A 20,582-nucleotide genomic window follows, 5' to 3' on the forward strand; every position below is an offset into this window, starting at 1 on the left:
TTTCTTTTTGATTTATATATAATATGCGATATTAAAAATTAACTTCAATAATTATTGCAAGCAAAATTCTTAATTGTTTTGTTATTCTTCTAGTAAAAATTATACTGTTCAAAATATAAAATAATCCCTAAGAAACACTCAACAATCTCATTGTTTCTACCTAATATTACCCTAAAAGAGAACAACGCTTTTGGCCGTCTCGAAGACAACAATAATCATTTGTGTTTCTTAGAAGTTTGACATGCTGGAAGAGGAGTCACGTGGCTCGGTTCTTTATTATTATTTTTGTGGCACTAATTTTAACAACCCTATTGTTCTTAAAAGTTTTTAGCCACCCTGTAACTAAAACTATTTTTAGCTAAAAGCTACTTGTTATTACTACAGCTACTTTAACCACACAATATTTAGTGGCTACAATACCGTTGCTAATGCTCTTCTTTTTTTTTTTTTTTTTTTTTTTTTTTTCAAGTGTTGTTTCTAGTCTATTATCAATTGTCTTGATTTTTTCTTTTTATGTTGATCTATTTGAAACCCTTTTTTTTTTAAAAAAAATTAATAATAAACGTAATGACATGAATTCTACTTTTAGTTTAATATTTTTTCATATGCATTTAAAAAAAAAAATTTGTATATATTCTCTTTATAGTTTCGATTTTCTTTACATATTTTATTTATCTCCATTAAAATTTAAAATATGGTGATAAAAAAACGTTCATTTTTTTTATAATGACAAAAACACATTTAATGTAAACTATTAAAGTAAAAATATAAAGGGGGTTTGTGTAAATTACCTTAAATTATCATATACAAATAAACAAAATTTTAAAATAAACAAATTCAAATACCATTTTTGTCAAAGAGTAGCATTCTTTTTTTTTTCTTTTTTTTTAACAAAGAAACAGGGACCCTGCAAGCCCAGAAGGACCATGACCCCCGCACCTCAAACTTTTGTTATCATTTATATATTCATAATTTTTATAAATAATAAAAAATAAGGTATTAGGCACCCCAAAATAACTATTAAATTAATTTCAAATAGAACATATAAAAAATCATTTTAACTAATCATAGTTTACAATTCAAAAGTAAATTGAAACTAATTTCCATCTTAATAATCCATTAATATTTTTTTTTAATGGAATAATATTTTATATGTTTCTTTTATCAATAATGGAGTTATCAAAATATTTATTAAATCTATTTATCATGATATGACAATATGTAATTAATTTATTTTTTAATTGATTTATTTATTTTAGTATAACAATAACCACATATTTGGGGTTTTTATTTTTTTTTTTATATTCAAAGCTTCTTAGAAGGTTCCAGGATATTACCTATCCTTAAACTACTCTAGTCTAAGTACGGTTAAGTTTGAAACTTTTTCGAATTTTAAAGCCAAATATTCTAAAAAGTTTTTGACTATATTTGAATTATTTTTTATTTCATACCTAGATGATATAAGATTGGATACTAGATAGTTTGTTAGTATATTTTACATCCATTTACATTGATCATCACAATTCATTTTTTTAGATCCAGCATCCTTACTGGCACATTTTTAATCGTGTACATAAATCATCACCTCTTCTTGACAATTATTGCTTAATTATGTTATTTATTTAGGCATAATTATGTTCTGATTATGATCAGATAAGCAGAATATAGTCCGTTCTCTTTCTTAGTAATGCTTACTCAATTATTTTGGTTAGGAAATAGTGGGTATATAAAATTATATACGGTCCTCACAATTCTTGCTTAATTTATAAATATTTTCTATCTTCACATTATTACCTTTATTAAAGGTTTTGTCGTTTTATCAATATATATATATATATATATATATGAGTTAGGTACAATAATCTTCCTGATTATGATCAGATGAGAAGAATCTACATTATTATTTTTTTACATGTACATAGAATGTCATTTAGCTTAATTTATATTTTAGCGAGTGCGAACTTTGGCTTTTTATGCTTCGTGACCACTTTGTTGAAAATTGAAATTATATTAAATATTCTATTGATCCCATGTTTTTATTGTGTCGGTTTTCTTTTTCTTTTTAAAATTTGGATAACGTCCTTTTCTTTAACATATCGTGCTTGGGGATACTTTCGGTCGCTAGTATTCAAGGCTGTCACATCTTACTATATATGGACGTATAATTATATTATTTTTGGTGAGTGATGTGTAATTATATTTTGTCTTAGGATTGGACGTCACCATTTACCATTATAGATATTTTTTGTCTTCACATTGTCACCTTTATTAAAGGTTGTGTCATTACCCCAAACAAAATAAAAATAAATAAATAAATCCGTGGTTGTATCAATTATGCTAATTAGGTACAATAATCTTCGTGATTATGATCTGATGAGAAGAATATACATTTATTATTTTTTTTTTACATGTATATAGAACGTCATTTAGCTAGCTGGCATGTAGAGGGACTGGAACAATTTTGTCTCTACCAGGCACCAAACCCCATTATAATTTTATCTCTCTCCCGAATCGAGCTTTCTTTTTGTCAATTGTACATTTTCCCACGTGAGTTACATCCACCTGCATTATGTTTGTGGTGCATGACTTTTGAATATATATATATATATATATATATATATATACATATATAATAACGCTCCTATTCAGAATTTTTGAATTTTTTTTTTCAAATTTAGAAATTTAATTTTGACCTTTGGTTTTTTCAAGGGCGAAGCTATATTGTGGTTTAAGGGGCAAAGGCCACCACTCTTTGCAATTGTTTTGAATAATTTCAACTTTTTTTTTTAATTAACTTACCTTATGTGGCCTCCCAAAATGAAATTGATTCACTTTTTTTATCCATTTTTTAATGTTAAATTACCTTTTTTGATCTCTATTTTACAATGTTTTGAATATTTGTTATAATGATAAATTTATTTTACTAAGATTATATTAAATTTTTTTTTCTATATGTGTATCTCAATTATCTTGTTAAAGAAGTAGTATTCTTTACAAATCTATTAACTTAACATAAACAAATCTTTTAATATTCTACAACCTAAAGTAAGGGGCTGTTTAATAAAGAGGATATAACATAATTGAGATTAGAACTAGGTAAATGACTAGGATGGAATGGGATAAGAATTAATACAATCTTATGTTTGGTGCAATAGAAATAATTTGTTTATACAATTATTATTAAAATGAATATAAGTTATCATATAACTTATTGATTTTTGAATTAAACAAAAAGATTTAAATTACATACATTCAATATGAATAAACAGATAAGTTCTTTTATCTAATTATTTTCTGAAAATTTTATGTAATTAATTTATAAAATTATTAATATTAAATTGGAAAAATTGCATATACTAATCTAGACATCCATAGAAATAGAAAAAAAAGGGAATAAAAAAATAAAAAATAAAAAGTAAATTAAAAAAAAAAAGAAATTGAAAGATAAGAAGAAGAAAAACTGAAACTAAAATTGATACAATTAAAAAAATGAGCGAACAAATGTTAACAAAAAGAAAAATAGAACAAAGATTAAAAAAAAAAAAAAAAAAAGATAAACAAAGATTAAAATAGAACAACAAAGTTGTTTTTATTATCCTTGTTCTTGATGCACATGGATTTCATAATTTTAAATTTAAAAATAATAGTTTTTTTTTTTTTTAATGAAATGCAGGTAATCCCTTTGTTGTAGTATTTAAATAGTCCTTAATAATGTTTTCTATATAAATCCATGGAAAACAAAATGCATGGTCTATGTGTATATATATATATATATATATATATGTATATGCCTACTATAATGAATGAATGAATTCATTATTCTCATTGCATATATTTTAATAAATTGAAATAAAACATTGCATATATTCTCATTGTAATTTTAATTTTCTTTTACGTATTTCTCTTCTCTTTGTCCAATTTTGAAATTTAATGATGCATAAGATTTAATTTTTTATTACCCTTAATGTAAAATATTAAAGTTAAAATATGAGGTTGAGGTTTGTGTAATTAAGCCTTAAATTAGCATATAAAAACAAATATGTTTGAAAAATAAACAAATTTAAATGTTATTTTCGTCAAATAGTGGTATTTTATTTTCCTTTGATCATAGATTTTTATTAATAATAATAAAAGTATTTGCTCCCCAAAAGAAATATTAAATTGAATTTCAGATACAACACATAAAAATTATCATAACTAAATATAGTTTACAATTCAAAAGTAGATTGAATTTAATTTTTATCTTAACAATCAGTTAATAATATTTTATATGTTTCATTTATAACCAAGTTATAGATCAAGGGAAATAAGTTTACTTATATAGCTTTTAGTTAATGTTTATCAAAGTTTAGAATTTCATATATTTGTTTTATTACCCATGCACAAAATTTGGTTTTGATTTGCCCTATTTTGTTTATTTGGTATTATGTTGTTTGTAAATGTTGTTAGGACATATCTATTACAATATTATCAATTAAATAAATATACTATACAACAGTAGTGCATATTGATAATTACTTGAAAAATTAAAATTTTCTTTAAATAATTTTATAGAATAGTCAAAAGAATAATGTATTACATTGTAGTTATATTATTTTTTTCAAGGTTTAGGGTTTTTTTATTATAATAAATTACTGTTCACAAGTAAAAGAAACTGATTTATATATATATATATATATTTTTGTAAATGTTTTACATGAATATGATCTCTGTTTATATATCATATATGCAAATACAATTCTGATTTAGTTAACTAATCTAATTTTCCTTATGACATATAATATTGACGTACCACAATATTAAATATGATAAGAAAAAAGAAATGTAAAATAAATTTTATTTTTCCTAAGGAAAATCCAATTTCATTTACAAACCAATATGATAAATTAATTGATTGTCCATAAAAGGGTTAACTCTCTCTTACAAGGCTTTTAGCATTAAAATATAAAAATAAAAATAAATCTTGTAAATTAATATTGTTATATATTATTTGTCAATCTTATCTCTAATAGTTAATCATAAAATAAGATAGATAGCCCACTAAATCATTACTATATACAAATATATACATATATATGATGCATATCAAATATGCACCATAATGTACACTCTTATGGTCAAGCAACATGTTGGGCATGCACATTACAATGTATATCTCGTTTGCACCATAATAAAGCTATATATATATATATATATATATACAATATCATTTTTTTCTGGTTTACATTTTGGCACCCAAACATTGAATTATGACTCCTTCCTACAAATAAACCTATTTATAAAATAACTCCTAAAATGATGGAATAAGTATTATATTGTTAATATTTTACATTGAGAGTATTTTTCATTATAAAAAATAAATTATTTTTTTTAATCATTACAACAAATTCCATGTAACCTTATGAGTGTAAATGTAAGAATGGAGCATATAAACTAAATCAACCTGTCCGATAAAAATAAATTATATTTGACATCAAATTTCAAAGTTTGATTTAGAGAAGCATACCATGTAAAAGAAAATTTAAACTACAAAGGGGATTATATGTGCAGTTTTTCAAAATCAATATGTATATTGAAAGAAAAAACTTGAAATTAGAGGGAAATTAAAGGACAGTTTGTGTAATTTATCCTAATAATTATAAAACAATTATTCCATCTAGCTATTTGATTTTTTTTTTTAATAGCTTGTGAGCTATGTCAGTCCACTAAGCTGGGTAATTGAATACTTATTAATCATGAATCAGATAATTAATCATGACATGGTTTTATTTTTTTTAATATTTTTTTTCATAACACAATTGTGACATGAGTTGTTGATAAGATTATAGCAATAATTTTTTTTAAAAAAAAATTATCCGCCATTTCTTCAATTACATAATTGAAGAAATATGAAGATTATATTTTTATCATCCTCCCAATTAAGATAATTTAGTAAGAACCCAATATTTTCTCTAATAAATAACAAGAAAAGTATAATATTAAAAAATATTTTAAAAAAGATATATAATATTCATATTCGGTCGGTTAAACTTCATTTGCTAATAAACACCTAATGCTTTAATTTTTGTTACCTAGATTATGATTGTAGGCATTGCATTCAACGTCAATTAGAAAATATAAGGAATGACGTTCGACTATCTAATTGATGTTAATTTTTAATTTTTTATTTTTAATTTACAACGACATGTTTAAGTTATTTAATATTATCACTTGCATAATTGTGTGAATAATTAAATATTATGTCCCTTTTGGATGGTGGAGTAGTTGGAAATGATCACTGAGATGCATGACAACTTTCAGATTTTAAATTTGATCGTGCTCAAGCTAAAACCCTCCAAGTCACCGTTTAATAAGCTGAAAAAGAAAAGTTTTTGCACGTGGTTTGTAAAATCCAGTACTTTAATAATGTTATGGAGATCACGATCAAATAACAAGGATGTAATATTATTTACCAAAAATATATATAAAGTTCCATTTCATAACAAATTCAATTTTTAGGTTTTCTTTTTATTTTTTTTAAAATTATGTGTAATTTGTTTATCTCAAAGATTTGTAAATATTAGTTGATGATTTTGTTAGACGTATCAATTGATTATAAATAAAAAAATTAAAAAATAAAAAACAACACAATTTTGTATGGTATTTCATTTTCTATTTATATCCTTTTACTTACATTTATAATTAATAGAAATTAACTATGGTTGATTAATTTTAATTATTAAAATTAACAAACGAAAGACAATTTAAAAAAAAAAAAAAAACAAAAAATAAAAGTTATCTTGTTATCGAAGGGGCCTATTGTCTTTTAGCAATGCCACTCAATTATTTGCGTACGAAAACGATGGTATACAAAATTATATCCTCCTATTCTTGACAAATCTTGCATTCCAGATCTTCAAGCAAATAACAATAACAATAATCATAATAATAATAATCTTGCTTTCCAGATCATTTGCTGTCTCCACATTATCATCCTTATTGAAGGTTGCGTCAATTATGCTATGGAGGAAGAATTATTTTTTTTTGGTAAATGATATGGAGGTACAATGATCTGGAGTATTTATTTTATCAGATTTTATAGGTTGGAGTTTTCGGACACAATCCACTTTTACATCAAGGAATCTTGCATTTGTTTTTAGTTTCAATATCAAATTGTAGTTACAAAGATTTGTTGCTAAAAGGTATAGTCAAAATTTGGGGTAAAATTTACTATTTTTTTAATACTACATTTATATTATAAAAAATATCAGTATAAGCTTTTCATATTTCACTTTTGTCTTGATATAGCACTGTTTTTGTAACTCTTAATAATAAAATAAAATACTAACCCATTTACGCTTTGCTTAATATTTTTTTAATCAATCTTAAAGATAAAGAATAATGACAATTACTGAATAAAATAATGTAATCAAACTCATAATTCAAATGTATTTAATGTGGATAAATTTAACTTTTCAAATTGTGTTTAAGACAATCATATTTATTATATATAACTTATTAATTTTTTTTTATTTTGATAAATTGAAGAAGAGATTTTAGCATAACTATTTTAAAGATATAGCAATTTGAAAAGAAGTGTGTATACAGTTGCTGTTTGTTTGTTTGTTGTTGTTGTTTTTTTTTTTTTTTTTTTTTTTTTTTTTAGTTTTTAGAAATTTAAAAAAAGAAAGAAAAACTATAAAAGTGAAAGAAAAAAAAAACAAAAGTAAAAAAAATGGTAAATGAGGCAAATTCTAACTCTATTAGTAAGAGTTAAAAAAAAGATACGATATTATAAAAAAAATAAAATGTGATGACACTATACTAATATTCTTTATAACAGAAATGTAATATTGAAAAAATAATAAATTAAGGTGTTAAATTGATATTTATCCTATTTTAACTCCAATATAACTTGATTAAAAATTTTTAGCCACAACTAAATAGCAGCTTTTGTTGTGTTAAAAATATTTAGTCATAATATGTCAACTTTCAGCTATTATTTTTGTTGTGACTTTCTTTTTTTTTTTTTTTTTTTTCGTAGTGGGAGTGGAAACTTTGGCTTTTTATTTTTTTCAACCACTTTGATACCCTTTTAAAATAAAATAAAATAAATAAAAATCCACTTTGATACCTTCTATCTCTATTGGTCGCATATGGATGTATAATTTTTTTGGTCTTATCATCTAAAATATAAAAAATTATTATTGTCTTCGGATTTGGCATGATCATTTCCTTCTTTTTAGGTATCTTAATCAGATTCTTTTAAAAAGACAAAAAGTATCTTAATCAGAAATCATATCTTTCAATTTCAATTCTCCACATAAAGTAATTACTATTTATAATTTTGTCCCTTTCAAATCTAGCTCCCTTTTCATCAATTGTAATTTTTTTAAAATTCAACATCAATGAAAACATGAAAAATTTAAAATATAAAAATATTTAAAAAATATCAAAAATTACAAAATATTGATAAAAATTATTAAAAATATAAAAATTAATAGAAATTTTTATTGAAATATTAAACTTAGTTTATTTAATTAATTAATTATTAATTTAATTATGGAAATTATAAAAATATTGGATGGATTTGATATTTCTCTAATAATAATATATTGTAAGCATTGATAGCTGTAAATATATTATAAATAAAAATGCAAAAAATATATATTTAATAAAAATATTTAATAATTAAGATATATAAAATAATTATATAATCATATTATATGTTATAAAATATCATTTCAATAATATTTAGAGTTTCTAGATAGTTGAAAATTTTTAGTCTTTTCCTCATTATCATTTTGAGATATAAAATAATAAGAAGTAATTATTAAAAATTATATTTCCTTAATAATTTTACATGTAGTTGTTAATATGTCGACTATATAAATTTTGTATTAAATGGGACTATTCTTATTAATAATTATTATATAATATTGTATCTAATGGTTGAATTTGAAATGATACTCATAATTTATTATTTGACAGATTTTATAAACATTTCATCAATTTATTTAGCTACATTTATTTTCTGCACATCTTTATAATATTTATCATTTTTTCCGCATGCATATTTGTATTTTTGTTTATGTTATAATTTATATCTACTTTATAATATTAATTGAACTATTAAATTTATTATTGTAAAAGAAAATAATAGATAATTTAACATCCATTATATTTATTAATTTTAATAAAAAATTTTAAAAAATAAATTTAATAGAGATTTTCATAGAAATTTTCATAAAAATTATGGATTTTTTGACAAAATTATGAAGGAATTAATGTAGATATTTAATAAAAATTTTGATGAAAATTTTAAGAAAATATCAGTGAAAATTTTTAAAATTTTATTCATTTTTATTTGGAATTAAAATTTTCTTTTCACCTTTTAAAAATATAGAAATTTGGAAGAAATTTATATAGAAATTTGATTTTTTAAACCTTATATTTTCCCACGTTGCTATTGAGTTAAATTAAATCGGATCATCATTGTGTTGCCTGACTTTTGAATATATTATATATATGATCATGTTCGTGTTTTTTTTTTTTTCTTGGTAAATAATGATCACGATACACACTCGTAGCGAAAGTACATTCGATACCATATAACATTCTAATATACGATCCGATGATATCAATTGTCGCAAGTACACTGCTACCAATATGGTCCGAGATGATTCCCTATAATGGCCATCCGACCCACTAGTTTCGTAGGCAACATAGTTACGAGGCTAAGTTATTCATGGTTGAATCAAATCGTTGCCCTTGTACGGTGTGGTACATATAGATATAGCACAATATATATATATATATATATACACGAAAAATATACTTGATGCACCATATGTTATATTAGTGGTGTCAGATAGTACTCGCCGTCCCAAGCACTACCTAACGGGGAGGTTAAAGAAAGAAACCTAGAATCGGTCACATTGGCATCCCGCGATGCCGATTGCTAATAACTTGCCATGGCTAAAGCAATCATTGTTCGGCCGAGGAAAGGGTGGCTGATCCTTACTATGCACTATACTTGTCAATCCTTGGGCCCATAGCACCCATAGGATGGCCATACATATATGTGCACTAACGCATAATAACCAACCATCTTGCGGCCAATTGGGAATGGCTGGTGTTCATTCTACTTTATACTTGCCTACCCTCTCTCATCAAAGCTCATAAAATATGACCATAAATATAACTTGCACGCTGATCTATAATCATAGGTGTCCTATTACAAAAGTTGTTTGATTTACTTTTTTATTTTGGATGCACGATAGTTGGATTTACTACCAAAAAATATCCTTAATTGTGCCTAAAACAACCAAGAAAGTAATTATACACGATATGTAGATAGCAATAATAAGAAGCCCTAAACCTGTGCTAGATACTGGTATACGTCAGTAATATTTAAAACATGCATATATATAAGATAACAGCATAGAAACTTCAATTTTTCCTTAGGTCTGCAGCGTTCTCATTGGCTGAAGTACAAAGATACTTTTCTCTCGATCTTAAAATTGCTAAATTATTAAGGGATGAGCCACACATAAGGAGAAAAGAAGAATCCATAAAAACAAGAAATAGACAAAACAAGGTCAATTCAGCACCACAAAACAAGTACAATTTTTTTCCCTCCATTTTTCAGAGGAAGAGAACGGGAAACTATTTTAAAATAACTGAAAACACTTTCTGAATTAATTATTCAAATTCCATGGCAAGAAACCGAAGTAAACCAAGGAAAAAGAGCAAAAAAGAGAGTTTCAAGACAGACACTAGCATAAAAGCCCCTTTCAACATTACCCCATACCCCATTACTAAGAATACCACAAAATATAACCAAAAATTACCAAAATAGAAGGCATAAGGTAGCCTGTTTAGAAAAGGAAAGCAAGGATAAAGCCATGCGTGATCCAATTGATGAGGTTACAAATCCATTAAATAATATCTCTAGCCCACATGTCACGGGTCAATACAAATTCAAAAAGGAAATAGTAATCAAGAGAAATAAAAGACCAATATTAGAGGAAGTATTTTAAGAATAAGATTGTATATTGTCAACTCTCTTTATTACAGCTATGTTGTAGTATTGAGGCTATTTTGTAGGCTATATTGTAGGAGAGATATTAGTTCTTTCTTTGTAAAACAACCTCCTACTTTCTATTCATATACAGGACATACAGCATGTACATAGAGCTCAATTTATCTTAAAACCACACTGTGAAATATATAGAATATTATTTTTCCTTTATTATTATTTTTATTCTTTATGGTATAAGAGTAGTAACGGTTTGCAAGTTCTTTCACTCACCCAATGGCTTCTCAAATTGATGCTGTTACACCAACAAAATTTAATCAAGCCATCAAATCTAAGACCATGCTAACAACCCAATCCTTTCATCAGTTGTCTAGTCTTGTTTCAATAAAATTAAGTCCTACTAATTTTCTTTTATGGAGATCACAGGTACTGCCACTTGTGTGAAGCCTTGGAATTTCTTACCATCTTACTAATGCAGGTTCAGTCATTGCAACAGTAGAAGATGATGAAGAACATATTCAAGCGAGAAACGGGATTTGGATCAACAATGATGGATGGCTCACTTCGTGGCTCCTTTGTTTAATGGCAGATGATGTACTTAGCTTGAATGTTGGCATAGACAATGCTCATCATGTCAGAACCCGTCCAAGACCCCTCACTAGAATCCTAGATAAATCCTGATCCCGGGGAAACACCACCGAACCTTCCAATGGAAAGTCCAATAGCATCTTCCTTAAGGGTAGGACTTACCACAATTTTCCTGCATTGAAAATACACTTCTATACACACCACCTTATTCCTCCCACGTTACTACAATTTAAGTTCCACAACTGGCAGTACTTCGATAACAAATTAAATAAAAAGCATATAATGGAATTCATTTAGTAAATAACCAATTAAAATATACCATCATAGATTCTCGTCCGCCCACACCACCCACTTAGTGCTGCACATGTCAATTACACTCCAAATATCGTTTTGCAAATATGCCAATGTGTAACATAGAAAGAAAGGTAAAACAACATCATATTAACAATAAAATAAAAACAATAACAGCATTTTAATGATAATGGTATTAATGTAACTTGCCTGAGGGCTATCATATTCCCATACATGCCCGAGGGCGATCACCTATCCAAAGGCTATCACATAACCATACTGTCCAAGGGCTATCTCACCTACCCAAAGGCTACCATTTGTCCGAGAACTATTATACTTGCCCGATGGATATCTTTCTTGCCCGTAAGCTATGATACTTGTCCGAAGATACCATATGATAGTAATAATAATAAGAACAATAATTATAATAATGATAATAATAGAAATTGGAATTACAATAAAAATAATCATTATAAATAATAATAACAATCCCGATAATAGTGACAATAATGATTGGATAAATAGTTAAATACAATTAATAGTAATAAGAATATAATAACATCGATTAAGAATATTAGTAAGAAATTAAATCACAAATAGATAACATAACATAAATACATAAAATCATATCTTAAAATCCATAGCATAAAATGAAATATGCACGCTTGTAATGGAGATACGTATGATACCTTCTAACATGCTACGTGATCCATGATTCTAGCTGTCGCCGGAACTTTGCTGCCAATACAAACCAAGGTGGTTGCCTATATTGGCCGTGCGATCTCCTGGACTCGTAGGCAACATGATTATGAGGCTAGCTCTACATGGACCACATTGGTTCGCCGGCTCCGTATGGTGCGGCATATGCAGTATAATACCAAATAATATAACATACAAATATATGTACGAACATATATATAAAAAAAATTACTTGATGCACCATACTATATACCAGTGGTGCCCTATGATGCCCAGCGTCCCGAGCACTGTCTGGCGGGAGGTTAAAGAGAGAAACTTGCATACGGTCACTTCGGCGTCTCAACAGCGCCGCTGCTTAAATCGTTATCCCGGCCATGGAGGGGGGCGGCTTATGTGCACTATATCAAACTTGCCTGCCCTTGGTCCGGTGGTAACTCACAGGAGACATTATAACTCTCGCGCTCATCATAATCACATATACAGTACAGAACACCGGTACGTGTATGGGTGCATCTTTAAAAAAAATATAAATTTCGTAATATTATAAAATATTAAATTTAGATAAAATAAGATCCAATTCATATGCTTTTATCAAATACATAAACAATAATAATAAATAATAAATAATAAATAATTAAATATACAATTATGTCCTTGATCACAATAATTTGATATAATTATTTTTCTCAAACCTTCAATTCAATTTATATCAAACATATCATTAAAGCCAAGTAAAATTTGCACATAATTAAATTCCACAATTTTAAATATTGTCCAATAATTCATATATTCTCAAGTATCAAAATCTCATAAATACCGCTGGATTAAATATTTCCTTTCAAATCCATATAAATCACATTTTCTTTAGATCATCATCATAATCCCATCAGCTTAAATACATCACTGTACATCCACTAATAGATAAATAAATAATAAACAAATGCATAAATATAATTTTTGAGCTCAATAATTAATAGAAATATTTTCATAATCCTTCTTGAAATTTACTTGCACACAACCTCATTTAGATCGCATTTAAAATACATGCTCATATTTGAATTCACAAATAACATTCTAATTTACATAACATTTCAACAATGATTTAACCATTATTAACACAATTCCATATCCATGAATAAATAAATATCTAAAGACATAAATATATTTACAGCCATATAAATATACACTTTTTATCAGATCCATAGAATTTCATATTTTCTTTTAAACAGTCATATAATTGAATATAACAAAAATTTCAATAATATATATATATATATACAATCAATTTTGCCAAACCATATAACGAATATTATATAACATTATGTTTAAATCAATTAAATAGCATAATAAATTAGATAATAATTCCTTAAATGTTTCTAGTCAATCATAATACTTATCAGGATACACATATATATGTATATGTTTACATATATCTACTCGCACACACACACATATATATCCACATATATATAATTATGTATTTTCATATAAAATCAAACATCTCCATAAATATATATATATATATATATATATATGTATATGCCCATTAACAATATATATAAATATATATTTATATGCATACATATATGCATCATATGTTTACAGTACATGTGTATATATACATATATATATATATATATCAATTTATACACACGCTAACTATAATTTTCGTATAATAATTCCAATCAACATAACAAGTAAACTCACAAAAATCTATAAAAATCCTTTTACACCTTCTGCTTAATATTATCAACATTGTTCACTCTAATTTGATAGAATACCGGATGAACCCGTATGGTCTAAACTGCAAATTTGGGATTTTTCAATATCTTAACAATTAATTAAAATTAACCATTCCTTTAGCCTCTAACAATCTTTAACCTCTAACAATCATTAAGAACCCAAATGTAACGGCAATTGGCTAAGGACTTGTCCAATCTCCACCCAATTTCAACATAAACACAACCTAGCTCCATCAATGGCAACTTCCTAATTACTCAATTATAATTCACATTCTAGTTACCAATTTGAAGCTTATGATGAAAGGATCAAGAAGATACCTTCAATTGGTCCAACCGCCGTCGGAGGTCGCTGGAATCTTGCCGTGAAGCTGCTGCTGAAATGGGCTCTTTTCATATCTCACGAATGAGCAAGATTTGAGCCAATCCGAGCTTGGAAACGGACTCAGGGGGCCCGAATTTGTGGAAAATGACCCATCACATGGCCGGTAGCAGCTGGAAAACCGGCCAACAGGGAGGGCACCGGTCACCGATGTTGGGCACCGATCCCAATGCATCCATCGACCAACCGGCCAGAGAATCAACGGCTAAGCTCGTCTAGCCGTGGGCCATCCCGTCGCCTGGCGCATGTAGCCGTTCGATGGCCGAAAAAAATGCAGACCGAGAGAGAAAGGGACTGTCGGGAGGAAGAAGAAGGAAAAGAAGGTCCCGTGCCTCCCTTTTTTCCCACATGGGGAGAAGAAAAGAAAAAGAAAAAGAAAAAGAAAAAAAGAAAAAAAAGAAAAAAATAAACAATTATATAAAATAATATTAAAATAATATTATTGTATAGAATAATAATAAAATAATATGGTATTTAATCATGGTTGACATGTGGCATCTCACCATTGTGACACATGGCACCCTTTAATAAGTCATACGTGGCACACTGTTCACATATTTAAAAATAATATTAAAATAATATTGTATTTGAAAAATTTGCAGATCCATAACTTTTTAACCAGATGTCCAATTTAAGCGTGCCGCTAGTCTATGAACTCATGTCAACGAGTACTTCACAACTATGCATGAGTTAAAGCTCAACTTTGCATGAATAAAAAGTCAACTCCAGCATCCCTTAGACAGTTTGGACCTCAACTTGCCTCATAACTTTCAAACCGTAGCTCCTTTTTCAACGTGCTACTAGTCTATGAATTCGTGACAATGTGTACTTTTTAATGGTACCTTGGTCAATATGAAATTTCATCAGGAGTAAAAAAATAAATATTTGACCCTTTCTCGGTCAACGACGGTCAAATCCGGTCAACCTTGGTCAAATTTGAGAAATTTCCGGTGTACTTCGGGACGGGGTGTTATACATCAACTCTGGAAATCAGTTGAAAATCAATTACTTCCCATGACTAAAGGGCAAGAACATATCCTTAAAGACAAATTGGCCATGCTGAAGAAAGGCACAATGATTGTAAATGAATATCTGCGGAAATTTAAGTTGATATGTGATAATCTTGTTACAATAAATGAGATAGTTTTATTATGGCTTTACATAATGCTGATCAACTTGATTTTGAACCTTAAACACATAGAATACAAACTGATCATAATCAAGTTTTTTTTTTAAGTCAAAGAGGAAGTGGTAGCGGAAGATTTAATTCAAAGGGACGTGGTTTTGTTCCTAGAGGAAGAACTAATCCTTCTAGAGAACCAAGGAACAAGGTTCAAAAAATATTGCTGTCCAAAATCAAGGGACACCATCAAAATCTCCTAATATTGTAGGAGAAGGTAAAATTTTTTGTCAAATTTGTACAAAACCTAATCACACTATGTTAGAGTGTTGGCATAGGTTTGATCATGCCTATACATCAGAAAAGGTCCCAAAGGCTTTGGCAGCTCTCACCTTGAAAGAAGAACTTGATCCAAGCTTTTATGCAGACTCTGGTGCTACCACTCATATGACAAATAATCCAGGTAATACTGGAAATCCAATCCCTTACAAAGGATTTCATGGTGTTTTTATAGGTGATGGCAACTATTTGAAAATTTCTCATGTTGGTGATGCTCATATTCCAATAAATAATGGAAATTTAATTTTTAAAAAAATACTCTTGTGGTCCCAAATTTAAAGAAAAATCTTTTATCGGTTGGAAAAATAACTAAAGATTATGCTTGCACTTTTGAATTCTCATCATCCGGCTTTGTGATAAAGGACCAGGATTAGCAAGTGTTGGCAACAGGGCGTAAACAAGGTCAATTGTATGCTCTAGATGCAAGAGAACATAAAGCTTTCAATTCAATAAAGGCTCCATCCAACATTTGGCACTTAAGGATGGGACACCCAAATTCTAGAATTTTAAATTTATTACATTCAAAAAATGTTATTGATATTTCCCATTGGACTTATAGAAATACTATGTGTTCTAGTTGTCAAACGGGAAAAAGTTGCAAACTTCCGTTTTCTACTTCAAATAAAATTTCAAAGGTCCTTTTGGAAAAGATTTATTGTGATCTTTGTGGACCAGCTCCCATTATTTCTACTCAATCATTGCATTATTATGTATTATTTGTTGATGATCATACTCGCTTTACATGATTATTTCCTTTATGAAAGAAATTAGAATTTTTTGAATGTTTTCTAAAATTTCAAAAATTAGTAGAAAACCAATTTAATCACAAAATTAAAATTTTTCAAAGTGATGGTGGTGGAGAATTTTCTTCAAGATTATTTATTGATCATTTAAATTTATGTGGAATTATTCATCAAAAATCTGGTCCAGGAACTCCTCAATAAACTGTAGTTGCTGAAAGAAATCATCGGCATGTTGTTGAAACAGGACTAACTCTAATTTTTCATGCCAATTTTCCTCTTAATTTATGGGTAGAAGCTTTTTTAACCCCAGTATACATAATAAACAGGTTCCTTTCTTCTTCTTTAAATTTTGAAATTCCATATGCTAAATTATTTAAACAACAACGTGATTATAATCACTTACGAATTTTTGGTTGTTGTTGTTTTCCTTATTTAAAAAATTATGGAAAAAATAAATTTGCCAAGAAAATATATATCCTTGTATTTTTATTGGATATAGTCCTCAACGCAAGGGCTATTGCTACCTTCATCCACCTACATGACGTGTTTACATTTCTCGTCATGTTGTATTTGATGAATCTAACTTTCCTTTTGCTACTACTAATGTTTCTTCTTCACAGGTACCATGAGAACTTGTTAATTTTCTATCCATTGGCTCACCAATTCACACCGCTACATGCCATCAAACAAGATCAAAGTCATCACCTACTTACGTTGACTCATTATTTAATTCACCAAAAGATAAAATAGTAGCTACACCACCCATGCATATGCTTCCATTAATTAGCTCACCAACCCACATGGACTCACTACCTACTACACCACCAACCCATCTGGTTCCAATTATGCACTCACCTTTAGATATATCTAAAACTACTTCATCATCATCACCATCTCAACGAGTGCTCATACTTCTTCTTCCACTAACCATTCTCTAATTCTTCCATAGAACATGCAGCGGCAATCAACACACACCCAACGGTGACCAAACGAAAATTGCAAAATGATCCTTCCTTAGCTTCTCAAATGGCATTGGTATCAACTATTATAGAACCAAAAACTCTACGAACAGCACTTAAAAGTCCACAATGGCTTCATGCAATGCAAGAGGAATTTGATGCTCTTCAACAACACAAAACATGGGTCCTTGTTCCTCGTCCATCTAATAACAATGTAGTTGGTTCCAAGTGGGTATTTCGAACTAAATATAAGGAAGATGGGACTGTGGATCGTTTTAAGGCTCGATTGGTTGCTCAAGGATTTACGCAGGTTCCAGGATATGATTTTGACGAAACATTTAGTCTAGTAGTTTTCCACACCACAGTCCGCCTCATTCTTGCTTTTGCCATTACTCACCACTGATCCATTCATCAGCTTGATATAAAAAATGTTTTTCTTCATGGTCATCTAAAGGAAACTATCTACATGGAACAACCACCCGAGTTTGTTGATCAAACATTTCCTAATCATGTGTGTCTACTCTAAAAAATCCATCCATGGATTAAAACAGGCACCACGGGCGTGGTTTGATTGTCTTTCTGACTTTCTTTTTTCTTTTGGTTTTTACTGTAGCAAAGCTGATTCTTCCTTATTTGTTTTTACTAATCAATCCATTATCATTTTATTACTCATTTACGTTGATGATCTTATTCTAACAGGCAATGATAATGACACCATTCACAAATTAATCCATCACATGGGTACAGAGTTTGCTATTAAAGATGTTGGCTCCTTGCATTACTTCCTAGGTGTGAAAGTACGATATTTTTCAGGGGGCATCTTTCTCTCACAAGGAAAATACATTCGTGATCTCCTTGCTCAAGCCAAAATGTTGGAAGCCACACATATGGCTACACCAATGGCAGTCAAAACTACTCCTCATGTTGATGATACACGACCAATAGATGCTATTGAATATCGACGTCTCATGGGCAGTCTCCAGTACTTAACCTTCACCTATCTAGATATCACTCATGCAGTCAATCGTGTCTCTTAGCATTTCAACTCTCCTACAACATTTCATCTTCGTGAAGTCAAGAGAATTCTTTGATATTTATGTGGCACTTTCAGCTTTGGTCTCTGCTATCTTTGTCAAAGCTCACTCAACCTTACAAGCTTCTGTGACGCTGATTGGGCCAGATGTTCGACCACTCACTGTAGCACCACTGGCTTTTGTGTCTTCTTAGGTGCAAATTGCATCTCCTGGTCCTCCAAAAAGCAACTAAAAGTGGCCCGTTCAAGCACAAAAGCTGAGTATCCCGCCATGGCTTCCACTTCTGCTGAACTCACATGGCTTTCTTCTCTTCTTCGTAACATTGGTGTCTTTCTTTCTTCTCTTCCTTAGATGCTCTATGATAATATGAGTGCTCTTCACATGACCATCAATCTCGTTTTCCATAAGCGCACCAAGCACATTGCGGTAGATTACCATTATGTTCATGAAAAAGTTGCCCTTGGTACTCTTACTACTCGGTTCATTCCATCTTCTCTTCAAATTGTTGATGTGTTCACCAAGCCTTTATCTACAGACTTGTTCATCCCATTTAGAACCAAGATCGGGGTTCATTCCATTCCACCCTCCATCTTGAGGGGGCATGATAAGGTAACCTGTTTAGAAAAGGAAAGCAAGGATAGAGGCATGCGGGATCCAATTGATGAGGTTGCAAATCCATCAAATAATATCTCTACCCCACATGTCAAGGGTCAACACAAATTCAAAAAGGAAATAGTAATCAAGAGAAATAAAAGACCAAAATTAGAGGAACTATTTTAAGAATAAAATTGTATATAGTCAACTCTCTTTATTACAGCTATGTTGTAGTATTCAGGCTATTTTGTAGGCTATATTGTAGGAGAGATATTAGTTCTTTCTTTGTAAAACAACCTTTTGCTGTCTATTTATATACAGGACATATAGCTTGTACACAGAGCTCGATTGATCTTAAAACCACACAGTGAAGTATATAGAATATTATTTTTCCTTTATTATTATTTGTACTCTTTAAAGACATTACTAATACTGATAGGCCATTACAGAGGAATCTTGTTAACCATTTGTAGCCTACCCAGAATAAAAATATTATAAAATGGTGATAGGCTTAAGAAACATCTCAATGACACTCTAAAAGGTATGTATGGAACTCCAAGTTACTCATAAGAAATAAAAAATAAAAAGTAAAAAAAATGAAACAGAGCTGCAAGTATTTTTTTTCTTGTCTTAGCTACTTTCTCCTTCAACCACTCTTCAAATGTCCTGAATAGCAAATGGCAATGCAAACAAATACAGAACCTCGATTCAAAATATTTATAGTTAATATATGATTATTTATGGTCAATGTTAGAGAGTCTTAAACAGATTCCATCTCATATTCAGTTCCATTTTCCAAATGCATAGCAAGCCCAAATACAATAGTTAGATAGAAAAGGCTTACATATAGAATTCTTCACCTAATTTATACTTCTTCTTATGCCATTAAGAAACAACAAGTCCTAGTTCAGTTTACTCAACTTGACCCAAAAAAAAAAAAAAAAGCTGATCTACACGCTGAGATGGGTATTAAAAGAGATTCCATAATGAACAACATGAAAAGGGAAATTCTCGAAATGCTAAAACAAGCCCATCATTTAAACTCATGTAAGGCATTTTGTGCCATTATTACAA

General features: G+C 28.8%; 1 protein-coding gene across 1 annotated transcript; it reads left to right on the forward strand.

The window, feature by feature from the left end:
- The first annotated feature begins 18,617 nt into the window (after positions 1-18,617).
- Positions 18,618-19,265, forward strand: LOC125424171 (uncharacterized mitochondrial protein AtMg00810-like). The gene is made up of 2 exons (XM_060811190.1): positions 18,618-18,862; positions 18,992-19,265. Exons 1-2 carry the CDS (start codon positions 18,618-18,620, stop codon positions 19,263-19,265), a joined length of 519 nt encoding a protein of 172 aa, XP_060667173.1.
- The last annotated feature ends 1,317 nt before the right edge of the window (positions 19,266-20,582 follow it).

This window comes from Ziziphus jujuba, chromosome 9 (assembly GCF_031755915.1).
Source record: "Ziziphus jujuba cultivar Dongzao chromosome 9, ASM3175591v1".
Classification (NCBI taxonomy): Eukaryota; Viridiplantae; Streptophyta; class Magnoliopsida; order Rosales; family Rhamnaceae; genus Ziziphus; species Ziziphus jujuba.